Source organism: Schistosoma mansoni, chromosome 1 (genome assembly GCF_000237925.1).
Source record: "Schistosoma mansoni strain Puerto Rico chromosome 1, complete genome".
In the NCBI taxonomy this organism is placed as follows: domain Eukaryota; kingdom Metazoa; phylum Platyhelminthes; class Trematoda; order Strigeidida; family Schistosomatidae; genus Schistosoma; species Schistosoma mansoni.
In genome coordinates this window covers 26,379,141-26,403,377 of record NC_031495.1, presented here as the reverse complement: position 1 = coordinate 26,403,377, position 24,237 = coordinate 26,379,141, and the positions used below count along the sequence as shown (strand labels likewise).

Genomic DNA, 24,237 nt, shown 5'->3' with positions numbered 1-24,237 from the left:
TTGGGGACAATCGAATGTATTTAGGCACCAATCACAAACTATCTTACTAAAATGTGATAATCATACAGTAAATAGTTACTTTGCAAATTATCCATCAATTGACTCAATCTTGACCATCCTTTCTGTAGATATCAGTCCATCGTCTCCGATTATTATTTTCCATGCATTTTCACACCAATTGCGCTTCGTTCCCGGTCTTTCCTTATCGATCTTCTACGGAAATACATTTAATGTCCGACCACCGTAATATACTACTTAATTGAATACAAGTAACCCACACCACAACCTCACCATTTTTTTAATATCAACTTGATTATGTTTATAAATTGATGTATATTCTGAGATCATTTTCAGAATCTTATATTATGATCATATCTTTCAAAGTATAACTTTAAAGAATTGAATTTTTACTTAAGTACTTGAAAAATTTGAAAATTTTAAAGTTTGAAACAAGAGTACACAAAGTTATTAACAACGAGTTCTAATAATAATGATAAGTTTGTTACTAAGGCGATAAGCTTATAAATCATATTACACTACCTGAACTGGATGTTTTGTCGTGTGGCTTTCATCGTTCTTCTGAACGATATCATCAGCACAAACTTCGGGCACTGATGATGTCGTTCAGGAGAACAATGAAAGCTTCACGACCAAACCATCCAGTTCAGAGAACAAAACTCCATCAAAATCATCCACCTGAGCTACAAATCTTCTCCAATACCTAAACTCTGATACTAACCGATAAAGTGTTATATTATTATGTGTGAATTTATCATTTAGTGTCTAAGACCAGAAAAATTATTAACTAATAACCGTGATAATTTAAATATTATGTCTTTGTGGAAATTGTTGATTTTTATACTTTAGTTAGGCAATTACTGAAAACCCAGAGTTATTGGACAGCTTTTTTGTCCTAATATGAGAATCTCTCGAAACATGAATCCACAATTCCATCACGGTTTCAATGCAAAACATAAAATCCTCGTGATGAGCGATTATTCTTCAGACTAGTGAATCGGTTGACATTTCTAACTTCAATGAAATTGTGATATTCCCAAAAACAATATACACTACTAATAATCATGTGCTCACCGATATTTGAATTCGAGACTTAATTTCTGAAATTCTAGTAAGAAGCTTTAATCAGTAGAGCTCAACTATGTTGAATGTGAAATAATATCTCACAATCAGTACCTAATAATGATTATACAATATTGTAAGTTTGTTGAACTTAAAAATGTAAATCATTGGAAATCAATTAAGTATTTTAAAGAAAAAGCTATCACTCGAGTCCTAAATGTTATGGATTTAATTCCTGGTATTGTTTAAGAGTTTCATAATTAAGCAAAACAACTGTTGAACGCTTCCTGGTTTTCAGTCATTGACTAACCAGATGTAAAGAATATCATAATTTTTCTTCCAATAAATTGATTAATCTCAATCTAATTAAAGTGAACAAGACACGAGTGGTGGAGCAGACTATCTCACTAAATTCTGATAACCATACAACAAACAGTTAATTTGCAAAATAACAACCAGTTGTCTCAATCTTCACGGTTCCTTCTGCAAATATCCGTCCATCATCTCTGATTTCATTATTCATGCATTTTCTCACCAATTGCGCTTCATTTCAGTTATTTCCTTATCGGTCTTCTGCCAAAATACATTCTATATCTGACCATCACCATATACTACTTATATGGATATAAGTAGACCACACTACATAATAACAGGTACTGAAACATATATGGTAATTAAATATTCATTTCAGAAATGAATTCAATCAAATTTGTCTACAGTTAGCTGAATATATCAAGAAAACTTATGTTTGATTGATAGAATTACAATAATGAAATAAATAATTTGAAATAATCTTCAAACCAATCAAGTTCATTTGTCCTGATATGATAAGACCGAATTATTGAAAGCTGAATAAAGATACAAACTAGAAATGAGTTACAGGATTATTGAAATTGTCATAATCTGTTTACAAACCAAGAAAGAAAAATAAAAAAGAGACATTATTATCGTAATGTCTTAGTTACAATATACAAAATACCTATGAACTAGAAGAAAAACTCTAATACCCTGTTGTAAATAACAAATACTAAGTTTACATTTCAATGGAAACTATGATGCTAATTCATCCAGCTGGCATGATGTAAGTTGGACAAATAACAAATCTTAAATCTCACTAACTAAAAGAAAAAAAACACAACATAGAATTATGATAATAAAATATTTAAAACATTGTCAATTTGAAGAATTAATATGAACTCGAAATGTCTAGATTCTGTAGAGACCTCATGTAAACTGGGAACATAACCAATAATTATAAGCAAAGATGGATAGTGGATAGCAGTGAAATCCAGAACGCGCGTTTCGTCCTATTTGGGACTCGTCAGCTGGATATAACTGCATCTCAGATTTGATGTTCACTCTAGGACTCGAACTCAGTACCTTTCGCTTCAAACGTCATCGAAACTGACCAGTTGTGGTTTTAAACATCTATGGGAAGATACAAACAAACAATACTAGGTGAATTTAAACTTCACTTCATTGCACAAGCAAGTGGCTATCAGGACTCAGTAGCTGAGTGGATAATACGATAGCGTTTGAAGCGAACAGTACTGGGTTCGAGTCCCAGTGTGAACATCAACTCTGAGATGCAGGTACACCCAGCTGACGAGTCTCAAATAGGACGAAACGCGCGTCAAACTGGATTTCACTGCTATCCACTATCTATCTTTGCCTACCATGCTCGTGAATTTAGGCTATATCGAGGCAATGAGCACAGTATGCACATATGCCAATTAGAGACTGATCAGTTGCAGTCCTAAATATCAATGAGAGGATTCAAACAAACAATACTAAGTGAATTATAACCAATTATTAATCGAATTCACAATCGTATCATGAATTAATACGACAGATTGAATTTATCTAACCTTTAGATGTATAATTGTAACTTTATTAATTATTTTTCAAGTGTTCATTTATAATTTACCTTTACATTTGATCTGAGTACACTTTTATATATACATACTTGTCTGTCTTCATTCTTTTTACATTATCCTTATTCATTTAAATTACATAACCTGTGACACAGAATGAAATAAAAGATTCCATGAAAGTTATTATCATAAGCTTGAATAGCTATCTACTATTATAATTCTAATACTACTAGCAAATGAGTCAGTGAAAAACATGATACTCATATATAGAACAAATGGACTCAATTCTATAGATTTTATAATGACTTTTTCATTGTCCCAAATTTCCATCTAATTTAGAACAGCACAAATACTGGTTAGAGTTTGACAAGAAGTATGGAATAAAATGGTAAACATCATAGATGAACTATAACATGGTCATATAATCATTTGATTTTAAAGATAGAAGCGAGTTACAGATATTTTGATGTTGCTTACATCAACAACTGTAATATAATAAATATGACCTATAAACAAATGAAGTAACCTTCATTTATATTCTTGGTTTTATGAACTGAAAAAAAAACGAGATCGGACTGATTGTTGTTGTTAATATCAGTTCACCAAAATAATTTGCCATTTAAATGTATTATTTTTCCCATAATGTTGAAATATAGAGTATGATCTCTATAAAATCTCCACAAAACACCCTTCTGATAATGATCATATGCTCACTAGTGACTGGCTCCATGAGGTATTTCCTGGAGTTCTAGTGAGAAGCAGTAACCAGTGTAGTTCAACCAGGTCTCTTGTGAGATATAAACTCATGAAGACATTAGTGAATAGTTGCTCAATTTCGTGGATTGGTTGAATTTAGACATTAACACTGTTGGATTTCAGCCGGCTCAGTGGTCTACCGGTTAAGTGCTCGCGCGCGAGACTGATAGGTCCTGGGTCCGAATCTCGCGAGTGTGGGATCGTGGATGCGCACTGCTGTGGAGTCCCACAATAGGACGAAACGGCCATCCAGTGCTTCCAGGTTTTCAATGATGGTCTAACATCTATCGATTCATGATCTCAATCAAAAAAATGTAGTTATTGGCTTTCTCATAAATTAATATTACAACCTACTAATTGAACAGCTATTATTTTAAGACAGAGTTTACATTCTAACTGATGGAAAACTTAAACATCATTATTTTTAATCTACCTGATTTAGCCAAATACGTCATTTCACTTTATCCTAATAGAAATTTCTCTTTCGTAGTGATTTACTAATGAATAAGTAATCATTTTCGAAACTATTCCGTACATTTATCTTTTGAACCTCAAAATAAGTATATCATTTATTGAACTAAGGAATAGTATGTATATGAATAAACTATCTTATTTAAGTTTCTGAATCCTGTGAAACTCTTAAACGGAATAATGTAGTGTATAAACAAGGTTTCTAAATGAAAATAAATTAGACATAAATAAAATCCAAGCCTTCAGTGTAAGTCGACAATAATTATCAAAGTATATTCTCCACTTCATGATAAAAACACAAACACACATGAGCAGAGATGGATGGTGACTAAGATTGGAATCCAGGACGAGTGTTTCTTCCTCTTCAGGACTTGTCAGTTGGATGTAACGGCATCCCAGAGTTGATGTTCAATCTGAGACTCAAACCTAATACCACTCACTTTATATCACAAGTGGATAACGCGATGGTGTTTGACAATTAATTTGGACTCTTATTACTGTGAAAAATTTTTAAAGGTTGTGAGTGCTACATGGACGATAAAACCACACATCAATAAGGACAAAGTTGTTTGATTCAACTGACGTTTGAATTCGATAAAACACACCTAATATGATTAAAATGTGATCCTATAACAACTTTTTCACGCCACATTATAAATACCATACGGGCTAATTCAAACGGTGGGTTGAAAGTAGGAAACGATTGCCATCGAGAAAGCAACCTCAGTATCATGGTAATTCAAACAGATATTGCTACTCGTAATACACTGAGGGATAGGGACCAAAAAACCACCATGGTTATCCTGGCAAACCTATCAGTATAAATTTGAATTAAAATTGCTAAGGAGTAAATTACCCCACAGTTTTAATAGTCACTAAGTGAATATACACCAAGAACGTTGAAAACAATCGATGCCATTTGGAAAACTATCTACGACCATGTAAAGGTTGCTAAGGAAAGACAGTTTGGAGTTATATGAGTGAATTTCTTTGTCTCGTTCAAGACATAAAAACCAAAAGCCAGTCTGGAAAAATTTATTAACAATAGATATTTTGTGGTTAACTTAGCTTTACATAAGAAATTACTCATCTATATCACCTATTTTTGATTGACTGAAACTACTACAAACTTTACCAAGGTCATTTTCATATGTTGCTCAAGTTCGTTATCATAGTTAAACTAACCCAGTCTTGACCAGTGGAATCCAGTCATATCCGATGAGAGAGAGCGTTATCAACCGAAGACAGAGAAGGATAGTCGCTAGATATTGTGAATTAATCAGTTAGATGTTAATAGCATTGAATGACGGCCCAGTACTCTAGAGATTAGATGTTCGCGTGCAAGACCGCAGGTCTTAGCTTCGATTCCCTGTGTTGTGATCTTGAATGTACACTTCTGAGGATTAACTAGAATCATTTTGGGATGTAAGGTCTATGACAATAAGATATCCGCAAATCAGACGGATAAATCCAAAGTTACTTAGTCGTCCTTAAGTAGTATGATTTGTATGTCAAAACAAAACTCTTATTATTGATATTGTAAATTGTCATATGACATATGTCATATGGTCCGTCATACATTAAATCTGTATCTAAAATTCCCAAATCCCCATATGATAAACCTTATGAATCAGTGTTCATATCATTTGAAAATAGAATACAATTTAACTAATTTACCAGATACTCTAGATTGGTAGAACAAAATGACATTAAAATGAAGATAAACTGAAAACCATAGAACACTTTGTAGAAATCACGTTAAAAGTATTGGCTCTCTATTTCATAAACAGTTAAACTTAAAGTATTTTAATCAAATGACTAGTCCATTATCATTTGACTATTTAGAAAGAGCCCAATGGATGTTAATTTTTAATTTCTTACGTAAAAAAACTATTATTAATTGGTATTCAATTATGAGTTTGTTATACTAGTGAGTAATGTCCACTACAGAGGAGCTAACATCTACTTAATGAAAGTCTTTTGTATTATTATTTGTACCTTTACAGATTTGTTTAATAAAGCACATCTTATTGAGTGCATAAAGAGAGAATAACAGAAAATGTGATGAAAATACTTCTATAAGAACATTCGTTCAAGTTTAAACAAACAGTTTGATAGAAACTAGACTTCAAGTGTGTAGAAAACGTGATATGTAAAAGTCATGTTTGAAGTGATCTTACCAATTGAAATTCAAAAAATTCCAATGTTTCCTCCTGACTTTCTTTAGGGATGTAGTCGAATTTAAAATTACCAAAGATTGATAAGGTTTAAATTAAATCTATGGTAAACATTTGTCTGATCATATCAAAACGTTGATTTATTGTTTTATTTATTTATTTATTTAAACACATAAATATTGGTACAAACGGGTAACCGGATATATATGCACCGCACAAGTCTCATTTGATTTGTGTGAGGGCTGTGATACTGCCCAGGTGCCCAAACTGAAGCAGGTGGTTTTCTTTGGAGGCCACACCCGAGAACTTTGACATAAAGGTCTGATCCACAAGGCAGTGGAGCATCGTGAGGAGATGAAGTCCCATGGTAGCCGGTGACCAACGATTGGTTCATACGCTATTTGTCCCCTCAGGATACTGGAGCCATTGGTTTGGAATCAGTGCTTTCAAACCCCCCTAGGTGGACTTTCCATGTTCACCAACCCAGTTAAAGCGCCGGACATTCGTTTTTCGTCCTTTCAGTTTCGTAAACAATATCCCCGCCACGAGAAGGCAGTGAGTGGGACTTCCGTGGCAGAGGCTATATATGAGTGGTTATGTGAGAGTATTTCGAGAGGGAGAGCGGACTTTCTCCACTCTCTGCTGTACCAGGGCATTTAGGGGCTGATTTATTGTGCAGTAAACAAATGAAGCATTTGATTTAGAGATGTTCGGATCAGTTTTCAGACAGAAATGTTGAAATTCTTTAAATTTCAATCATTAAGATTACTTCATACAAAGCTTTTAAAAATACAACTCTTATATTAGTCAACTTATTTACTGTATACTACTGACTTTGCGAAATAACTCAATAATGAATTGAAGTAATCAAATTATCCACATGATGAGAACTTATATTCCAAAAGATGAAAGTCAATTCAAACAACAAATTTATCTTAAATCTTTAACCACTTAAGAAAATAGCTAAATATGAAGATGTTTCTGAAATAGTGGTACATAATTACTTATTTCTCCAAATAAAATATAATCTAATAATGAAAGTAACCCATATTATCATTGACGAAAAGTCAAGACAATTCAGCAAAGAAGCTTTTCTTTTCAACGATAGTATTTATTCAAGTTGTACAATAGTATTGATAGTTAATTTATAAATAAAATAGTCTCTTTAACAAACTAACCATGATTATCACAAGGGAGTTTTGTGGAGATTTCAGTAATTTTATATAGGTTAAGATCATGAGTCAATTGAAGCTAGACCACCATGGAAAACCTGGAAGCACCAAACGGCCGCTTCGTCCTATTGTGTGACTCCTCAGCAGTGTGCATCCACGATCCCGCCTCGGGGGATTCGAACTCAAGACCTACCGGTTTCGCGCCAGAGCACTTAACCGATAAACCAATGAGCCGGCGCGAGACTGGTAGGTCCTGGGTTCGAATCCCCCGAGGCGGGATCGTGGATTTGCACTGCTGAGGAGTCTCACAACAGGACGAAGCGGCCGTTCAATGCTTCCAGGTTTTCCTTGGTTGTCTAGCTACAATTGACTCATGATCTTAACTATATAACCTTGATTATAACTAATAAGATAGTAAGTTTTATTCAAAGACATATGAACAATTGGCAATATCTAGAATATCCGTACACCGTGCAAATACGCAAACAGATTATTAGATTGGAGTATTTCGTAACTACACAAGAAAACTACAAACCATCATAAACAAAATTAAATTTATATCCTTTAAAATAGTTAGTGGTTCTCCAAATTCAGTAGCACAGTGGATAACGCATTTGACATATAAAACAAAAATGGTACTGGATTTGAGTCTCTGAGTGGAACTCAGTCCAGAGATCTTGGTATATCAAGTTGGTGAGTCCCAAATAGGATGAGATAGGCTCCTGTGATTCCACTTCTAGCCATTTTACAGTTTTAATTAAAAGGTTGTGACAGTTTTTTTGAAAGAAATCTAGTTATAAGGAAAATTGTGACGATTGGGATTTCACATTCATTTAACAGATCAATCATTAAAAAAACCAAAATGTAATAGTTTTTTTACTTTTGAATTGACATATAAATGTTCATGATCTTCAGATACAATTTCTGAATTATTTTCCAATATATACATTACTAAAAAGATAGTGGATTAAACATCAGTAGATAGATCAAAGAAATTATGAACAAACGCACTTCAGAAATGAAAAACTCAAAGGAACAGAAAGACAGAAAATGTTTGGTTAACAAAATAAAATGATGAAATTAGTTACTTACTTACTTACGCCTGTTACCCCTCGTCGAGGAGCATAGGCCGCTCACCAGCATTCTCCATCCAACTCTGTCCTGAGCCTTCCTTTCCAGTTCTCTCCAGTTTCTGTTCATCCTTTTCATATCGGCTTCTATTTCCCGGCGTAGTGTGTTCTTCGGCCTTCCTCTTTTCCGCTTCCCTTCCGAATTTCAAGTTAGGGATTGCCTTGTAATGCACATTGGTGATTTCCTTAATGTATGTCCTATCCACTTCCAATGTCTTTTCCCAATTTCCTCTTCAACTGGAAGCTGGTTTGTTCTATCCCATAAAACGCTGTTGATGATAGTATCCGGCCAGTGAATGTTGAGTATTTTGCGTAAACAACTGTTTATAAATACTCGTACCTTCTTGACGATGGTTGTAGTAGTTCTCCACGTTTCAGCTCCATACAGTAGGACTGTCTTGACTTTCGTATTGAAGATTCTGACCTTGAAATTGGTTGAGAGTTGTTTTGAGTTCCATGTGTTCTTCAATTGTAGAAATGCTTCCCTTGCTTTGACAATCCTCACATTCACATCTGCATCCGATTCTCCTTGTTTATCAATGATACTTCCCAGGTACGTGAATGTTTCCACCTCTTCCAGAGTTTCTCCATCAAGTGTGATTGACTTGGTGTTCTCCATGTTGTATTTAAGGATGAAATGAGTGGAAATCACTATATTTATGTGATTCCGGAGAAAAACTAAGCAACTAATAAGAAGAGAATCCAATTATACAGAAATATCTTATTCCATAATTAGGATGTTAACTCAGGTCAATAAGCAATAAACAAGCACATTGAAATCAATCCAATTTATCAATCAATCAAGAAAATTATGCAGAAACATAGGAACAAAAATCAAACCAATGGAAGGTACAACCAAAACAAAAAAGTAAACAATGAGAGATTTAAGGTCAATAAGAACCAATCAACATTGAGGTGCACAGGGCAAGCTGCGAATCACATGTAGAGAAATTCAAACACTTCACTTCTACCCGAAGTTTGTGCTGATGATGTCGTTCAGAAGGATGATGAAAGCTCCACGACCAAAACATCCAGCTCAGAGAACAAAACTCCATCAAAATCACCCACCTGAGCTATAAATCTTCTCCATCATCTCAAAATCATAATTTGAAATTGTATTAGAATGTCAAGGTCATAATATTGTTAGTAATAAGTGATTATGAAGAAATCTCTAACATTATATATTTGTATGTTCAATAAGTATAGTTTTTTTCCCGTCATTTTTGAACAAATTAAGAATTTACTTTGTATTGAATAAGAAAAACATTGTTATTGTTTATTTATTTGTTTATTTACTTAAACACATACATATTGGTACAAAGGGGCACCAGATATATATGCTTCACACAAAACAATGAGAGTGGAAAGAGAGAAGGGGGAAGATGCATATATTAAAAAAAATAAGAGTAATTATGGGGAAACTGAAATGTAAAACCAGAAGAACTCTCTCAGTTAAGGAAGTTATGACCACTCTTTATGAAGAAAGTAAAAGAAGGTTACAGCAGGATCATCATTGGCTTCTATTCTGAGCCATATCTGATAGCGTCTCTAGCCGCTGTGTTGCACCGTCTCTCGGACCCCAGCCAGGGAGCCGTGAGGGACCAACATAAGCCAGCCCTTTGCAGCTTTCTTTCATACCATGACACCATGTCATACACTGACCACCTCTCCGCTTTTTCCAACCAGTCACAGCGTCGGCAATTACGTTGCTATTGCCTTAAACACTTTTAGCTCATTCAAACAAATAATTACACGATTAAAACTTGAACAAATTGAATAAATTTTTTTCCTTACGGAATTACTAATTACATTTAGACAATTTTAAATGCTACAATATTTGAAAAAAGACAAACATAATATTTGTGAATATCTTGAATGTTTTTTTAAATCTACAACTGTACTCTACAATTAGCCAGATAAGCAAAAAATAAACTGTGTACAGGAGAAGAATAATGAAAATTCTGAATCTAATCAAGAGTATTATATTTCAGTAGTTGAGATCGTGAGTCAATTGAGGCTAGACCACCAGGGAAAACCTGGAAGCACTGGACGGCCGTTTTGTCCTACTATGGGGCTCCTCAGCATCCACGATCCCGCCTCGCGAGATTCGAATCCAGAACCGATCAGTCTCGCGCGTGGGCGCTTAACCTCTAGACCACTGAGCTGGCATCCGATGGTGTTAATGTCTAACTTCAACCAATCCACGAAATTGAGCGACAGATCCCCCAATTTCTTCAGTGAGTTACTATCTCCCAACAGACCCGGTTGAACTCCACTGGTCATTAGCTTCAATTGACTCATGATCTCAACTATTGAAATTAATATTATATCCACAAAACCCCTTCTGATATTAAAAGTATTATATGTTCAAATGTTTGTCAAAGAAAAAGTTTAATTGACTGTAAAATACGAAGTGAAGTTGCTAAGAGTATAATTTATGGACAAGCTTTCAGTAACGCTAGAGTAGTGACCTTGGAAGTGTACACATAATAACTAGGACCAAATGAAAGTTATAAACCAATGTAAGGAATTAGAATTATAACTTACAGTTGATGGTTAAGGTTACAAATTAGATTTAGGGTTTTCATCATGAACTGACATAAGTTATAATCCCAAAACGGTATTTAGGCAAATGGATAAGTGAATTTCATTCCGAAATCCAAGATCTGTTATCCTATTCCTAATTGGTTCGTCCATAGTCTGGTAGAGAAGTTACCTATACAATTATGGAAATTGTAAAAAGAACTCTATTGTAAAGGAAGTTAATTTTCTGCGATTGTAAAATTAGTTAAATTAAAAAAATAAAATACGATTTAAAAAGTTATTCATATAGACCATATTTTATGTCAAGTATCAATTGTAAAGCTTACTTACTTACTTACGCCCGTAACCCCTCGTGGAGGAGCATAGACCGCCCACTAGAATTCTCCATCCAACCCTGTCCTGGAAATATATTTTGATTCATTGAAAGTAATCCATTAGTGTATAACAGTTGAAAACTATACAACCCATTAAACCACCAAACGTAAACAGATTGATAAATATTTAAAAACGAAAACTAGTATTTCTTTGTTTTATATTCTCTATACATTAATTTTCATGCATGTATTTATTTATTTATTTAAACACAAACATTGATACAAGGAGGCACCAAATATATGTGCGCCACATTTCATTATTTGATATGTGTGACAGATTGGATACTGTCTAAGTGCTCAAACCGAAGCAGGTGATTTTCTTAGGAGGCTACAAGCGGAGCCTTTGACCTAGAAGTCCTAATCCGCAAAGCAGTTGAGCAACGTCAGGAGATGCAGTCCCATGGTAGCCGGTGGCCAACATTTGGTTCATACACCTTTTGTCTCCTCGTGATCCTGAAGCCCATGTGCACCATTGGTTTGGAATCAGGGTTTTCCAACTCCCCTAGGTGGATCCTCCGTATCCACCATTCCAGTTAAAGCACCAAATATTCCTTTATCGTCCTCTCAATTTTGTAAACAACACCCGCAACTCGAGAATTCAGTGTGTAGGACTTTCCTGGCAGTAGTTGTACGCGTGTGGCCATGTGAAAGTAATTCGAGAGGGAGAACAGATTTTCCCCACTTTTGACCGTACCATAGCATTCAGGATTTAATTTCATAGAGTCCGAAATCTGGCAATGATACACTGTATGCTATTCGCTAAACCCCCAACTGACTACGTGAGCGAAAACACATGAGTGAGCGAGAAAGTGTATTGAACTACCGAATGAAATGTATGAATACTTATTCATATATATACTACTCTATCCTTAGGATATGATCCATTGACCCTAATGAAATGCACTTGACCTTTGGATCACTTCTGATTGCCATCGATTAACCTTTTGCTAATTCTGATTGGCTCTACGTATCCATTCTTACTTTAGAAAATGAAAATTTTTAAACAATTAAAATTTTACTGACGTTGCTCAGTATAAGTATTATGTTTATTGATAGATGCTAGATCAGATTTATTTTTAATTAAAGATGGTTATTACTAAAAGTAAGTAATTAGACAATCAAAACGAGCATATACACAATGAACATACACCTTATCGCACTAAAATCACTAAGTCTGCAAGTATAGGGTAATTATTTTCAATAAAAACTTTGAATCGTCCATCTTCTCGTTACGGTTTATTGTTTCAGTCAACTTGAAGTATGTTAGAATAAAGCTAAGGATGGTCAAACCAAGGCGTGCCATCAGTCTCACTAGTCATTGACGTTTAAACTGAGATACGTCTGTAGGTACGGACTACCTAGTTGAAGTTCGTGTGAATATTTTAATCGATGGATAGAAAAATTGGGTGACATATTTAGTAGTCTGTCACGTAGATCCGTTCACTCTTTTCTAAAATACATATACTTTTTATTCCGTAGATTTAATCTTTCTTCTCGAATCATATTGTACAAACTTAATCTTATAAATGACTGTTGACGCCAATTACAACTTCTATTTATCTCGACAAATTCAATTAGCTGAGTTGATGTGATACGAAAACCGTAGCCAATTCAAACCTGTCTTAAGTTCAATGTTCCTTATAACTGAAGAAGTGTATAGCTTATTATTACTGTTATAAATTAGGAAATTTATGAACGAATGAATGAATAAAAAGGGCGATCGACACGTGATACTATATAGACTCATGATAACCACACACGATACCGAATTATTGATAAATGTAAAGATTAATAAAAAGACAAGACAAAAACCAAAAGAATACGCTTTTTTCAACAGTAATATAAACATAAGTATGATTATAAATCGATTAAAAAAGATGACTTTTGAAAGTGATTAACACTTCAATGAAACCAAAACCTGACTATAAGGTTGAAATCATTACAGACATCCCAATACCTCATAATACATTATTTCTAATGTTTTATACTTTCCGTGTACACCAACCCGGTTAAACCGCCAAACATTCGCTTTTCGTCCTCTCACTTTCGTGAACAACACCCCCTCTGAGAGAAGGCAGTGAGTAGGCCTTCCCTGGTAGAGGCTATATATGAGTGACCATGTCAGATCATTTCGAGAGGGAGAGCGGACTCTCCCCACTTTCAGCCGTACCAGGGTATTTGGGAGCCATTCAACTTAAACATATAGTTTACTATCATATTAAATAACAAACAAATGAATCTTAAGTTTTAAAACATTAAATAAATTTAGATAATTACTGAAATGTTTTGTATTATTCATGATTAATTATTTTAATCGAATAACTAAATTTTTATAATAGAAGTAACGAACAGTTCAACTTGGCAACAATATAGTGTTTTATTGGTTTCGAATATTTTACACTCTAATTTATTTGAATTCATTTAGTATTAATTGTTTGAATCTTCTCATTGATGTTTAGGAATGCAATTGATCAGTCTCTTATTGGTATGTGTGTATACTGTGCGTATTGCCTCGATGTAGCCTTAATTCACAAGCATGGTAAGCAAAGATAGATAGTGGCTAGCAGTGGAATCTAGGACGTGCGTGTCGTCCTATTTGAGACTCGTCAGCTGGATGTACCTACATCTCAGAGTTGATGTTCATTCTGGGACTCGAACCCAGTACCTTTCTCTTCAAACGCCATCACGTTATCCACTCAGCTACTGAGTCCTGATAGCCACTTGCTTGTGCAAGTCGACATTAGTAGCATACACCCATTGTTTATTCATCATTAAAATTTAGTTGAATGACTGACAAATGAAATTATTCACAACAAGATATAACTTCTAATTTAATATATTTTTTTCATTAGTAATAAAATCTGCTTACAAACACTAGTGTTATTCTATGTACAGATTTATAAATTACCGTATTTTAGACAATATTCAATGTCAGTGAGAACTACGGGTTAAGAAGTGAATAGACGCTTAACAGGGTAATCTATTTTGCGGTCATACTAAACACCGCTCTTAATTGCCTACTAACTGCTGTTATTTTACAGATTATCCAGTATATCTATATTCTCATATGTAAGTTGCTAAATACTATGGTGTTTTGTATCATGAAATTCGTACAAGTGTCCGTAATGCATAGCACAAGTCACTGTATCCAAGATGAAACTTTGTCAATAACCTATTTGATCTATATCTTTCAAACGAGTGAGTAACATGTACTCAACACATTCAACTATGCATCTTCTACACATGAGAGATATTAATAGAAAGAAGTATTGTAGTGATAGATATACAAACGCAAACTGATCATGTTTATCTTCTTTTGATATTTCTTTTGTAGGTCTAAATACATGTTTTTACTCAGCCTTATTTTCACTTATTGTAAGGATATAATTCTTATTTCTCTTAAGCTGGAAGTCAACCGTGATAACTTTCAGTGTATTAAAACCCTTAGAATAGTTTTCAGCCAAAGTAATCAACAGTCAAGAATAATTAAAGAACACCTTCCAGATTATTTAATAGACTACATAAAAAAGGCTAAGTGATAAATCCATTCATATATAAACGAAATGCATGACTGAATTATTTGGTGATGACAGAATTTCCATAACTTTTAAATCACGAACTGATCTTAGCTGGACCACCATTAAAAGTCATGAAGCACTGAACAACTATTGCGTCCTAGAACGGGACTCCCAAGTAGTGAGCATCTACAGCCCCACAACAGGGACTCAAGCCCAGGGCCCTGTTCGGTAAGACAAGTATCAACCTAAGACAACGGAAAATGATAGCATAACATCGCGAATTGATTTAAGTTAGATTTAAATACTGTCAGATGCCGACTCAATGGTATAGACGTTAAGCATTCGCGTGAGACACGGAAAGCTCTGGGTCCGATTCCTGCATGCAAATTTATGAGTGGGCACTGCTGAGGAGTTCCATAATATGACAAAACAGCTATCCAACGCATCATGGATTTCACTAGTACTTTAGCTAAGATCAATTCGTGATTTCGACACCATGGTTAAATCATAGTCCATGTAAAATTTCCAAAATACCTCATTTCTTTTATTTCCAATATTATTTTGCTTATTTCAGGCTAAAATTAATTCACTTTGTGGATGTAATGCTATTGAATTCCCATATATAAATGAAAGTCTACCATTTTGTCTTGAAATGAGTTCATTTGTTAAAATAGGAAATTGTGATATTCAACATCCAATCATACAAAATTACACTATTCATAATTCTCCTTCCAATCAGAATTACACTTTATTATCTTCGGTTAATCAAAATCAAAAGACAAAACCACATGAAATGCCTTTTAATTTTGAATGTTTATCTGAATTAGAAGCTGTGAAAAATCGTGTACTATGTAAATCAGAAGTTACTAAACATTACCAGGTGAGCGTTTACTGTGGAATTCCTTCCAACCAATTATTAGGCATAGAAATCTTTTTTATACAATAACGGTAAATGTGCTGGTTACTAACATTTACGACGGTATCCATTTAGACATATAATACAGTAGTATTTATATTGTCTTCGAGTGATAGAATATTCACCTGTCTAGAAAATTTTATATATGTGCATTTTTGTGATGTTGATATTAAGGACGCCCCCAAATGACCTGGTAAGGCCGAGAGTGGGGAAAGTCCGATCTCCCTCTCGAAATGCTCTCATATGGCCACGCGTATATAGCTTCTGCCAGAGAAGTCCTACTCACTGCCTTCTCGTGACATTACTGTTGTTTACGAAATTCAGAGGACGAAAACCGAATGTCCGGCGCTTTAACCGGGTTAGTGGACACGGAAAGTTCATCTGGGGGAGTTGGAAAACCCTGATTCCAAACCAATGGTGCACATGGGCTCCAGTATCCTGATGGAACAAATGGCGTATGAATCAATCGTTGGTCACCGGCTACCATGGGACTGTATCTCCTCACGATGATCCACTGCCTTGTGGGTTAGACCTTTAGGTCAAAGGCTCCGGGTGTGGTCCCCTAAGAAAACCACCTACTTCGGTTTGGGCACATGGGCAGTATCACAGCCCTCACACAAATCGAATGAGATTTGTGCGGCACATATGTATCTGGTGCTTCTTTGTACCAATATTTATGCGTTTAAATAAATAAATAACAATAAATGATATTAAGGACAGTTAGCTAAACAGCCGAAGATAAACACTGTAAGTGCTGAACAATTTAGAGATCATCTGAACTCAACAACTTAGTAAATAATGGGATGACGATTGAGATAACAGACACCATGATCGTGTGTCAATGTGAATATCAACAATGAGATCCAGACAGATCTGACTGACCAGTAGCAAAGAAAACGGAACGCGAGTTCTGAATAATGCTGTCAACAATGATCTTAATATAATTAATCTGGGTAAATAGTTCCGATTAAACATTAAGATAAGTATAATTACCTACACAATCGATTTGAAAATAGCCTTAAAGAAATATTCTATTAGGAAAGTCTGTAAAAATTTAATTAAAATGCAGCTTTTACCTAAAACTATGCACTGGAATGCAATTTATTTACTGATATATATTACTTTTTTGTATACTTTCCGCTTAAATTTTTAATATATATACGTATATGATATAAAAACTAGTTTAGTGGCCCTGAACCTGGCTCCAGTTTGATCGTTTCTGATTACTTGTTATTGAAATATACATTTAGCCAATCCTCGTGTATAATCATCGACTTAACTCACGCTAGTGTATAACGGGATTAAATAAGTCAAATACGAGGATGAATTTCGAATATATGTATCATGTACATTCATCGATCTGGACAGACATTCAGATGGACAAAGCAAAGAGAGAGAAGCGAAATGACGCGTGGTGAAGAAGGCGAGTGAGCCAGCTCCATTTAACCAAGCGTTAATTGATATTTATAGTCACACAAAAATAAGCTACAGACATGTGATGAATATGATGATGTACAAACACATATGCTCATATAAAAACAGTCAGGGTTGATAAGTGAATATTAACAAGGTCAAAACATGACTCAGGAAGAATAAATAGATTGACCTATTCAGAAGCTAGAATAAGATACATGGTCTTGACATAGTAACTGACAATACACTAGATATATACTATTCTAATAAACAAAACAAACTTCTAATTATCATCTTACTAGTATTAACTAACTAAAGAATACCCAATTATCTCCTGTTACGACATCCATAGTAAGAAACTGAAGAAATATATCAACTACAGTATTTTGTACTTAAAAGTATACACTTAAAACCAAATTAGTATGTGTGTACGAAGTATATTTGGTAACGTATAAATGTAAGGGCGGAAAACCACAACTTGGATGTGGGAAAAATACAAATGAGAGTTAAAATGTAAGTGTTCAGGATTGTCATGATTATATGATTCATAGCCAAAGACAGTTTGAATACACAAGAAGGATTGAATTTCATGACTGGATTAATGCTAGTTTAAATTTTCATTCATTATGACTATCAAACAATTTATAAGTACTACGCTCGTATGATTTTGAGATGGTGGAGAAGATTTGTAGCTCAATCTCAGTGATTTTCATATAGGTTTGTTCTCTCAGCTTGATGGAAGGACGTTGAAAGCTCCACGACCAAACCATCCAGCTCTGAGAACAAACCTATATCAAATTTATGAGTACTTCTATAATTACTAAGGAATTAGTAGTTACCAGTATGTGTGAACAGTTTTAAATTCATTTAATTAAATAATTACTTGGTCAAAAGATTTTATCATATCTAATAACATATTGGTATATTGTATTGAAGTAATTAGCTCAACAAGGGATATGAAGAGTTGTTAACTAAGTATTATGTACCTCATTACACTTAGAAAAATAAGTTGGAGTATACGAAATTAATGAGTATTGCAGAACTACAATTTCGAATAGCTTGAAGATATGCTAAATAGTACAGAAAAGTAACATATTCATATTTATATCTTCACAGGGTGATGTGGTACTATCTTGCACACTACCATGTGCTTTCTTCGCTTATGAAACAGACAGATCAACATCGACTTGGCCAACGAAATCATGGCAGTTAAGTTGGCTATCAACAAGAGCTGGAAAAAAAGTGGCCAACAGACCCGACTTAGTAGGATATCGGTTGGCGAAAGAAAAGTTAGATTCATCTGAAGGTGAAAAAGAAGCGGAAGAGTTCTTATCAAAAAGCAACGTTTTAGAAAGGAATTTACTAGCAATCATGCTTATCCGACCGAATTTTAACGTCCATAAGGTAAGTTGTCAACTTATCATTTATAATTCTTAACGTTACAGTAGATTGTCCAAATAATTAATCAGTTTTATTATAGTTCCTTTCATACGATTTAGGTTTGATAAAGAATATTCATTTACCAAGGACAGATTCACGCACTCGGCTTCAATTCACACTCCAAGCGTGTATGTTAGAGATAATTGCCGAAGCTAAAGTGGAATGAAGTTCAGACTGGCGACTTAGTGTTTAAGAATAGAACAATTCTAACCATATCCACGGCTTTGGCGAAAGATTGACGTTATAATCATGTTACTACAGAAAAGTTTCACAATATTATCCCACTGACTTGCGACTGAACACTTTTATCACGAATCACAATCAATGTATTTTAGTCTGTTTTAACTGTCGAAAATTTTGAAGCAGTGGATTGTAATGGTATTTCTTATGATATTCAGAAACTGATAATAAACAAAGGATTTATGGCTACATAACTACTAATCTTAAAGTATCCAATTGTTTAAGGATAGTTTTCATTAGAAGGGAATCTGAATTGTCATGATCTGAAAAGAAATTCAGAAATCAAGATACATTCAAATACCTGAGATGGAATATGCCCAGTCGGATTTTATTAAAACTTATCGATTAGCAGACATTTATTAATGAAATCTGAGACCAATCTCCAAAAACGGCGCATGTGAACGTGACTTTAGCTAACTAGTTTAATCTCAAGACATCCAAGGCAATTAGCTACGAGTATACATTTGATAAAAATTAGATTTGTTAAAAGAATGTGTTAGAAAATCTAACATGCTACAATAATTAATGCAAGAATAACTCAGAAACACTAAACAGTAGTACAAAGACCGAACAGTTAGTTGCAAATCTCAGATGAAACGATTCCTTCGAGCAAAACGAATCAGTCATAAATTTGGATGGACAAATATTACTTACTTACTAACGCCTGTTACCCCTCGTGGAAGAGCATAAGCCGCCCACCAACATTCTCCATCGAACTACATCCTGGAAAATCCTTTCCAGTTGCTATTCATCCTTTTCATGTCTGCTTCCAATTCTTGACACAATGTGTTCTTTGGTTTTTCTCTTTTCCATTTATCATTCCAAGTTAGCGCTTGTCTCGTGAAGCTGTTTGATGCTTTCTGCAATTTACGTCCACCTCTTCCAGAGTTTCTCCATTAAGTGTGATTAGGCTGGTGTTCTCCGTGTTGTATTTGAGGATCTTGCTTTTTCCCTTGTGTATGTTGAAACCTACTGATGCAGAGGCTGCTGTTACACTGATTGTCTTGACCTGCATTTGTTGATGCGCAGGTTATAGAAGAGTTAGGTCATCTGCGAAATCCTAATCGTCCAGCTGCATCCAAGCTGTCCATTGTATTCTGAGCTTTCCCTCAAATGTCGAAGTTAATCACCAGAAGAAAGGGGAAGGGTGAGAGTAGAAAGCCTTCTCTAACTCCGGTCCTCACTTGGAATGCGTCTGTCAGCTATCCTCCATGCACCACTTTGCACTGTTGTCCGTCGTATGAGTTACGGATAATGTTGACAATCTTTTCATGACCTCCATAGCATCGAAGAAGTCTCCGTAATGTTCACCCATCCATACTGTTAAACGCTTTCTTATAGTCAATGAAGTTGATGTATAGTGACGAATTCCACTCAACTGATTGTTCACCGATGATCCGTAGTGTCGCAATTCGGTCTGTGCGCGACCGATCCTTACGGAATCTAGCCTGTTGATCTCGAAGTTAGATGTCTACTGAGTCTTTCATCTGGTTCAGTAACTCCATTGAAAACTTTTCGTGGTACTGACAGTAGTGTGATGCTTCTGTGGTTCTCACATTTACTCAGATCTCCTTTCTTTGATACCTTGATGCGGTGTCTTTCTTTCCAGTTCTTCGACACTTCTTCCTCCTCCAAAATTTTCCTGAATAGAGTGTGAAGCATGTTTGCAGTTATTTTATTTTATTTATTTAAACACATAAATATTGGCACAAGGAAGCACCAGATAAATATGCGCCTCACAAATCTCATTTGATTTGTGTGAGGGCTGTGATACTGCTCAGGTGCCCAGACTGAAGCAGGTGGTTTTCTTAGGGGACCACACCCGGAGCCTTTGACCTAAAGGTCTAGTCCACAAGGCAGTGGAGCATCGTAAGGAGATGCAGTCTCATGGTAGCCGGTGACCAACAGTTGGTTCATACGCCATTCGTTCCTTCAGGATACTGGAGCCCATGTGCACCATTGGTTTGGAATCAGGGTTTTCCAACTCCCCTAGGTGGATCCTCCACATCCACCAACCCGGTTAAAGCGCCGGACATTCGCTTTTCGTCTTCTCACTTTTGTGAACAACACCCCCGCCGCGAGAAGGCAGTGAGTAGGACTTCCCTGGCAGAGGCTATATATTCGCGTGGCCATATGAGAGCATTTCGAGAGAGAGAGCAGACTCTCCCCACTCTCGGCCGTACCAGGGCATTTGGGGCATTTGTATGTCTGACTTTAGTGCTTCAGCTGATATATTGTCAGGTCCTGCTGCTTTCCCACTCTTGATTCGTCTGATAGACATCTTGACTTCTTCGATCATTGATGGAGTGATATCTATTGAAAGGTCAGTAGGTACTGCTCCGATATCCGGTGGATTCAATGGAACTGGTCTATCCAAGGGTTCCTCGAAGTACTTCACCCATCTGCTCTTCTGTTCTTGAATCTGACTGGCTTGCCTTCTTTGTCTACGACGGGTCGATCTGGTTTACTATATTTTCCTGCCAGTTTCTTTGTTGTGTCATATAGTTGTTTCATATTTCCTACTCTTGCAACTTTTTCCGCTGTCGTTGCTGCAGCCATGTGTCATTCGCTTAGTTCATTTTCCTCAAATAAATTAAGATGACATTAGGAAGTAAAAGTACCTCGAAACAGAGCTAGGTACCATATTTCGCCAAATATGTCGATTTACATCGGAAACATGTCACTCTTACCCTACCCTATAAAACAAATTTAACTATTACTAGCTACTTATATGACAAATCTTCGAGTAAGCACACTATTGAATGACACAGCATAATAAAATAACTACTAGTAAACACCTTGACATGTAATATTCTATTTACAGGTAGATGAAAAAGAAGTCCTCTCTCTCACAAGTCTCTTATCTCAGTCTGGTGGTTTATTCTCCATTTGGATTGGACTTAACATGATGTCAGTCATAGAAGTGGTGGAATTGATTTTTCATCTTATTACAAGATGTAGACAATTTTCAAAGCGAAAACGACTTCGCCGAACTCAAAAAAAGCAAACTACATGCGATACACCAAAATCACTAACCAATACAAATAGTGAGACAGGAGTGGTACAAGATCAGATAACAAATCAAGGAGTCGTAAAACAAACTGAAAAGTATAGAAAAGACGACATGACTATAAACAATGGTCCAATACAAATACACCCCAGAAAACGATCTCCAAGTGCCCCCAATCAGATGGTATCTGGAAATGTATCATTATATTTACCCCAAATTTGACACATCTCACAACTATTCACGACCAAGCTTAACCTGTGTTGATTTTTTAAAATTCTAATATAACATTTCATTCAGTTTGAAAATGCTTCTAGTTGTATATATTATACGTCTAACCTAAACAGCGAAAGAATTATGAGCATTAAGGTTGAAAGGTACGTTTCTAAGATTGCGACAAGAATAATTTTGTATGAACATAATTAGCCAAGTGGGAAAAAAGGAAGCCAAAATATCCGGTAAAGCGCACTTTCAGAGACTAATAACCAATTCAGAACATATTAAGCAAATAACAATAACTTTAATAGCTGAAATCATGAATCGATCTTAGCGACCTGCTTAAACATCTAGGTTACCTGTCATCTAGATATTGCAACAACTTATCTAGTTTTGTTTGTTTTAATACATTATTATGGCTATTAACCGCACAATCTATTCGGTTGTTTCTGGAAAGTGTACAACCTTTCGTTGTAGAGGTTACAAAAGGTTTAATCACAGATATCGTGGTTGCTGACAGGGAAAAGAACGTACAGTATTCAGATGCCGATTGACTGGACTGCTAACTTCGAAATGGTGATCACTCAATATTTATCATCAGGATCGACGAAAAAGTAAGAAACGGAAACCTGTTGAAATACTTTGTGCTGAGAATTCTATATTGTACCCAAAATACAATATTGAATAAAGCTAATAATAATAGACACCCAGTGCCTCCAGGTTTTCAACGGTGGTCCAGCTTAGATCGATTCATGAATTCAACTATTAAAATTACTACAACCTCCACAAACCCCCATGCCGAAAATAACAATACGTATTTATTAAATATTATTGCGTGAAACTATATGCACACGCATGTATATCCTTAGACTAATAAGACCAATGTAGGATTTGTATACCAGCCCCACGCTGTTACATAATATACCACCAAAGCAAACGGGGACCGAATATAGTAAATAATGAAATATATTGTAGGCTAAAGCAGATATTCACTTCTTAATTGTTGGTATTAGCTTCGCTGATACCAAACACGAATTGTACAAACCATCTAGTAGTATTTTCACGAACAAACATCACATTTAGTCGGTTCATATCAACTTTCTACTGAATTACCAATCATTCCGAGGATTGGCAAATGATGAGTTAGTTCCGTTAGCTTCAATACTGTGAAATACGATTTACAATCTCGGACGAGTAAAATTTAGAAAGCTATGTCAATCCGTCGCAGATTTATGAATTGTTTATCCACAAATCGATCTGAATGGTTAGAATCACTCCGTTAATATTATGACATAAAGTTGTTATGTTTTGGTAGGTTTCCCGTGAGGATCAGCCCGATATAACCACCATGTGGATAATGCGATGGCGTTTGAAGCGAACGGTACCGAGTTCGAGTACCGAAGTGGGTATCAACTCTGTAATACAGGTACATCCAGTTGACGAGTCCCGAATAGGACGAGACGTGAGTCCTGGATTCTGTTGCCATTCACATTCTATCTATTCTATGTTATCCGATTACAAGTTTAATGATATAACATACCAGAGGCTCGACTAATAACAGCGACAATAATGAGAAATTATTACCACAAAGTAAACGAGTGTCAAGAAAGAGATTCTGTCTAATCAACACATATGATTTCTGTAAAACATAATTAGATCATTTTGCCTAAGGTCTACAACCTTCTTATCATTTATCTTGAGATAAAAATTATCACAAAAATAACAATTAATTCAACATTCAAATGATATCAATCAGAATTCCAACATTTTTTAGAATGTTATTTTAAACCAAAGCGAACCCACATCACCTATTGTGGTCAAACACTTTTACTTTACTAGAAGTAGATTAGATGCTGAAGTCAAATAGCTTTTAGTATTAATAAAACGATACACCTAGAATTTCTATGCT

The 24,237-nt window shown here is 35.2% G+C and overlaps 1 protein-coding gene across 1 annotated transcript in view; it reads left to right on the top strand.

Annotated features, from left to right (window-relative positions):
- Smp_170810 (putative amiloride-sensitive sodium channel) overlaps positions 1 to 22,337 on the top strand; it is a gene marked incomplete at both ends in the record, with an annotated part of 66,559 nt that extends 44,222 nt beyond the window's left edge. The window contains 3 exons of the mRNA XM_018793852.1: positions 15,671 to 15,976; positions 18,542 to 18,829; positions 21,930 to 22,337. Coding sequence (XP_018648323.1) covers positions 15,671 to 15,976; positions 18,542 to 18,829; positions 21,930 to 22,337 — 1,002 coding nt within the window. The remainder of the gene's footprint in view (positions 1 to 15,670; positions 15,977 to 18,541; positions 18,830 to 21,929) is intronic.
- Positions 22,338 to 24,237: the final 1,900 nt, after the last annotated feature.